The sequence below is a fragment of the Phymastichus coffea genome, unplaced genomic scaffold, assembly GCF_024137745.1.
Source record: "Phymastichus coffea isolate CEN01 unplaced genomic scaffold, Cenicafe_Pcof_1.1 PCOF00038, whole genome shotgun sequence".
Lineage (NCBI taxonomy): Eukaryota > Metazoa > Arthropoda > Insecta > Hymenoptera > Eulophidae > Phymastichus > Phymastichus coffea.
The window spans coordinates 1,626,605-1,631,722 of record NW_026706849.1 but is presented as its reverse complement, the minus strand read 5'-3'; the positions used below and the strand labels follow the sequence as shown (position 1 = coordinate 1,631,722).

Below are 5,118 nucleotides of genomic sequence, written 5' to 3'. Positions count from 1 at the left end.
GTAGCTCCATTCAAATAGATTACTAAGTAGTAACGTAATCCTATTTAGTGATCTAGAGAATGAAGTAACAAAATGTAATAAAAATAAACATAAAATCTTTATCTTACTAATTATAACTAATTGTTGAGAAACTGAATAAATGTATATTATTTGTATGTTATAACACATCCTTATTGTATTTAACATGATGTATAATCATTTTTAAATATCATTATTTGTATTATTTTGGCTAATATGTTAAGTCTTGTGGAATAAATTAGATATGAAATCAAATTTAAGTCTATATTTTTTATATAATTCATTTATATTGTTAATTTTACTTATCGAATAATATTTGTATTATATTAGTAGAATAATAATTATGTATTGATGAATATTTCTTCAGTATACTATTATTATTCAATTATCAAGTTTTTATTTCATTAAACAATTGCATTGAAAGAAATAAAGTACTAGATTCAACAAATGTATTCCTCAGTCTAAATAAATATAAATAATAAACTTTTGAATATTGAGTATCTGACAAAAAGGATAGAAAAATACATGGTTCATCAACCTTGTCGGGAAGGCCATCTGCGAAAAAATTCAAGTCTCTTAATTTATGATAGTCTAACCCTACCACTTCCTCTTGCTAATTACATCACTGTTACGTCACCGCCGCGTCTGCGTAACTCAATTGTCTGTACTACGTGCAGTTGTGTGCACTCTTGCGCGGGGTGTCCATTGGGCAGGGTGCAACTTGGAGTCTTACTGTACTCAAATTTCGTGTTTCATTCTTGTGACTTTACTGGTATAATAGCCAATTTTCCAAAATGACTATAACACTACCACCACTTGAAAAAGATAACCGTAAGTGTATAAGTAAATGTTTATTAACTTTCAACATGTGTGAGTTGTTGTAACATCTATACGACTCGAATTTGAAATTCTGAATTTCATTTGATAACAAATTTGCAAGATTTGTTTATCAAATAACAAAAATATGTTTGTTGCTTCAAATTTATCTTTTGAACTAAAATGAAAAATGTTCATTTAATTTACGAAAAAAGTTCATTGTTGTTTCCATTTCATTTCCAGTTTTATTTCAATTATAAGTATTTTATTATTAGTATTATATTAAAAGCATTTTATTTATTAAAAATCATTATTTACATTTAAAATGAAAAATGTTAAAACGTGAACTCACATTTTTTTAACTTTTATGAAATCATTTTCTTAGACTAGTTAACTTAGCTGTGTTTCATGTACAATCACAATGTTTATATTTCGCAGAGCCGCCACCACCAAATCCATTGAATGTTCTCAATCTACTTCTATCAAAACTAAAGGCAATGGAACAGTCAACAGAATCTACTGGAGAAGTGACAGATGTAGATGTAGAATTGTGTAACAAGATCTTCTACATTCTGAATCCAGGTACGTATAATTCTTTCTTGATTCAATCTACTTATAGAACAAGCTTAAATGAATATCAGATACATCATCATTGAAAAGTTTAACCATCAATCATATTGAAAAAGCTCTTGATTGACACTTTTTAGTTATTGTTTCGATTGTAAAATCGATGTTACAACTAACCTTTTTATTTCGATTCTTTATAAAAGTTTTTCTATTTTTATATCGGTTCGAAGTTTTATCTTTTTTCTTCTTCCTGCATTCTTCGAGGGTCACTGTGGCAATAAGCATTGCTAGCGTTTGTAAGAGTACTACCGGGGCTATTTTTAAGGTCTCGAATGCACGCTCTTTTTGTTTTTATAAGTGCTTTGATAGCATTGCATCAGAAGTTGGCAAGGGTAATCTCAGTGTGCAACGATGCTCGAATAAATTTTATAACGTAGACAAATAAATTACAGAAGAAATATAGGCTTTCCTTTCGAATACATTTAAATTAAATTTCTAATTTCCAACAAAAATTATTCATTATTTCAGTAAATATTATTAGAAGAGAGCTTATGAAGTTGAAATTCATATAGCTTTTTATTTAAATGTCTTGACTGCAGATATCGTAAAGAAAAGTTGTATATGTAGTACATTGTCATTGAAGTTCGTTAAAATGTTATTGAAATAATTTAATAAATAATTAACACTACATCCTTATTAGCAATATTCAAAAGTAAAGTAAAAAACACAATAGGAAAGATTAAATTTTGTTATACGTTCAATTTCATGACCACCAACAGTGAAAAAAAGTGTAATGTTAGTAAATAAAAGCGTCATTTTGATTATTATAGCTGCAGCGCCACCGGAAGAAGCACCTCCAGCGGGAGGTGAAGCACCCGCGCCGGCTGAAGGTGAAACCATTCCGCCGGCTGAGGGAGGCGAAGCTCCACCGGCAGAAGGAGCCGCTCCGACTGAAGGTGGTGAGGCTGCACCACCCGCGGACACCCCGGCGGCGGAAGCCGCGCCACCAGCTGATGCACCAGCTGAGGCACCGGCTGAAGCACCAGCTCCTGTTGAAGGTCTTTTTCAATAACTGATTTGCTTTATTTTGTTTTTACTTCTTCGATCGAAACTACCAGAAGAGATCGTGTTTTTTCTAAGCAACTCGTATAGTTTTATGGTATGAATATTGTATACAAACTAAACAATTGAGTTCCTCCTTTACAATTTTTGTCAATATATTTTATTATACGTTTATTTATGGGTAAATGATGCGACGCATTTTTGCGATTGATTTACGTTACCATTTTTACGATGAAATAAGTTACTTAAAAAATTGCATACTAGATCTTTGCAGGGTAAAATTAATATAATTATGTAAGAAGTCTACAAATATTGAAAATTATTATAAAACAAATATATAAATTTCAAACATTTTAAATTTCTAATAGAATTTTTTATGTTCACAGCTGCTGCGTAATTCTTCAAACGCGATCAATCGGCAGCCCTTTCTGTACACATTTTTCTCATCAGCGACGTTACTAAATCTCAAATCTCCATAAATTCATCCATATTCACGAATGTATGACGATAAAGTTGAATGACAGAGAGAGGTGATTTACCAGGTTCGGTGAAAAAATTATATCATAAATTCACTTTTAGAAAGATAAAGAATATTGTTTACTGAATTTTTCAAAAAGTTTTCAAACAGTAAATATTCACGAGTCAATTATAATTTTCACACGCGTGATATTCTTATTGTTATTGCAAACGTACATATACAGAAAAAAAGCAATCTTTCTAAAGGAATCGACAAATAGACGTTTGTATACATAGACAACTTCTCTCATACGAACTTGGTTCCTCTATACTAGAAATATTGATTCAGCGAAAAGAAAGTTTGGAGTTTCAGCAACTTAAATAAAGGTCGTAAAGTTTTTCCTACAAAACTTAATCGATGTTTTCCTGCGTTTTTATTTTTAGTTTAGTGTCCATTAAATCTATAATAAACGCGGTTATATTGGTCATATAGAAAACGTCATTCAAATAGTGCAATACATTTTTATCGAGCATTTATTGGAGTATAAAATATCGGATATTAATCTGATATTGCAATTATTTATAAAAGAGATAAATCACAATAATCAGATAAATTAAAGTAAATAAATTATTTTAAAAAGATGATTTGTTTGTTCAGACAATTCTAGTTCATAAAATAATATTGTGACCAATGATCTAACTGAAGTCGTTGTATCTCTCAAGCTCAACGAAAAGGCAAACGTTTTCGATTACTTGTTATTGTCTACTATTGTTGTGAGAATTTACTTATTGTATTTTATTTTCTTTTAAGTAGTACTAAGTGATTTTGCTAATAATCTACATGTAATCTAAATAAAAACAACTATGTTTGAGTGCGATCAATACAAGACATGTTATAGTTTGACGATTGATAAATAGAAATTTAAACATTTTAAAATATTAGTTTTTTTTAATTACACAATTTTAATAATTCTTCATTGCAATAATCAATATTATTTACACCAAATGTATTGCTGCACTAAAGCTTAATTAATTTTGATTACAATAAGTCAAATTACACTTCTTCGATAATTACTTGAATGGCAATTCGTGAATAATCTTAATATTTGTCATTAAATCAGCAGTGTAAATCAAAAGAATTTTCGAAAAATCAGTGATATGAAGGAGCTACTCGATGTTATTAATGTACAGTCATTTTGGAAGCATTTGTATATACTGATATGTCAGATATGCAAATGTTGCACATGTGCATCGAGAGTTCAAAAAGTAAAGAAAACGACAAGTATAACAGGTGTACAGGAGATGTCCTCCGGGTAACAAGGAGTCTCATGTATGTTGAGCTGCTGCTGTATGCAACTGCTTACACGATCTTACAGTTATTATTGAGACGTTAATATTTATAATACAAATAAATGGTTCTTGTAAAGAGTAAAACATGAAAAACGTTTTATATATACTTTTTATTGCTTGTGTCTTATGAATGACTTAAAAATTAAATTTGAAAAATCGCGTTGTAAATATATTTGAATAAATGAAAAAACTTTTAAGTACGTTCATATTTTAGATTACCGATGATATAGTTTAAGAACCCAAGCCACATAACAATGACATTGTGTGTATTGAATTCATATATAAATTTAATCGGCGAATGTGATTAGAGAAAGACAAGTTTCATGTCATTTGATATACGACCTTTCGCTGTTTTATTTTGACACGCGGAGCCTACTAGATATTTTTGAATATTCGTTTGCATTGCTTCTGTTTTAGTATAATTCAGATCGAACAAAATTCAGTGATTCATTGCATCAATGGATATATATATATATATATATATATATATATCACTACATGATTCAGTTATAACAAGCCGTAAAAAAAAGCTGAAGAATCACTTACTGAGGATTTACACTACGCAAAATCTATAAGAACAGTAAAATAAAGTTATCCAACCCAGTGGAAAAAGAGCAACAGGAGTGGATAGAATGAGAGTCAAGCCAGGATAGATGACGCGCGGACTGGATACTCTTCCATCAAAAGCGCGAACTCGTCTTTATTCCGGATATGCCATTGAGCCGTACACGTGCGATCAGCGGTGATGCGCGCACGTGTCCGTAAGGAGACGTTCGTTCCACCGATAGAAAACGCACGGCGAGGCATTGTTCCAAAATTACTACTGAATGGCCGTGCACAATGTCGCCG

General features: G+C 30.8%; 1 protein-coding gene across 2 annotated transcripts; it reads left to right on the top strand.

Annotated features, from left to right (window-relative positions):
* Nucleotides 1-710: 710 nt before the first annotated feature.
* Nucleotides 711-4,347, top strand: LOC131663760 (tropomyosin-1, isoforms 33/34-like). 2 transcript variants are annotated; one of them, XM_058934371.1, is made up of 4 exons: nt 711-849; nt 1,273-1,416; nt 2,232-2,459; nt 2,850-4,347. In XM_058934371.1, exons 1-4 carry the CDS (start codon nt 813-815, stop codon nt 2,858-2,860), a joined length of 420 nt encoding a protein of 139 aa, XP_058790354.1. In that variant the 5' UTR covers nt 711-812; the 3' UTR covers nt 2,861-4,347. The 2 variants fall into 2 exon arrangements, with proteins under 2 accessions (XP_058790354.1, XP_058790353.1); XM_058934370.1 differs by lacking the exon at nt 2,850-4,347 and having other exon boundaries at nt 2,232-2,813.
* Nucleotides 4,348-5,118: the final 771 nt, after the last annotated feature.

Coding starts and splice junctions, on each gene's coding strand:
- LOC131663760 (XM_058934370.1), top strand. CDS start 813: ATGACTATAACACTACCACCACTTGAAAAAGATAACC. Junction 850..1,272: donor ACCACTTGAAAAAGATAACC/GTAAGTGTATAA, acceptor TATATTTCGCAG/AGCCGCCACCACCAAATCCA. Junction 1,417..2,231: donor CTTCTACATTCTGAATCCAG/GTACGTATAATT, acceptor TGATTATTATAG/CTGCAGCGCCACCGGAAGAA.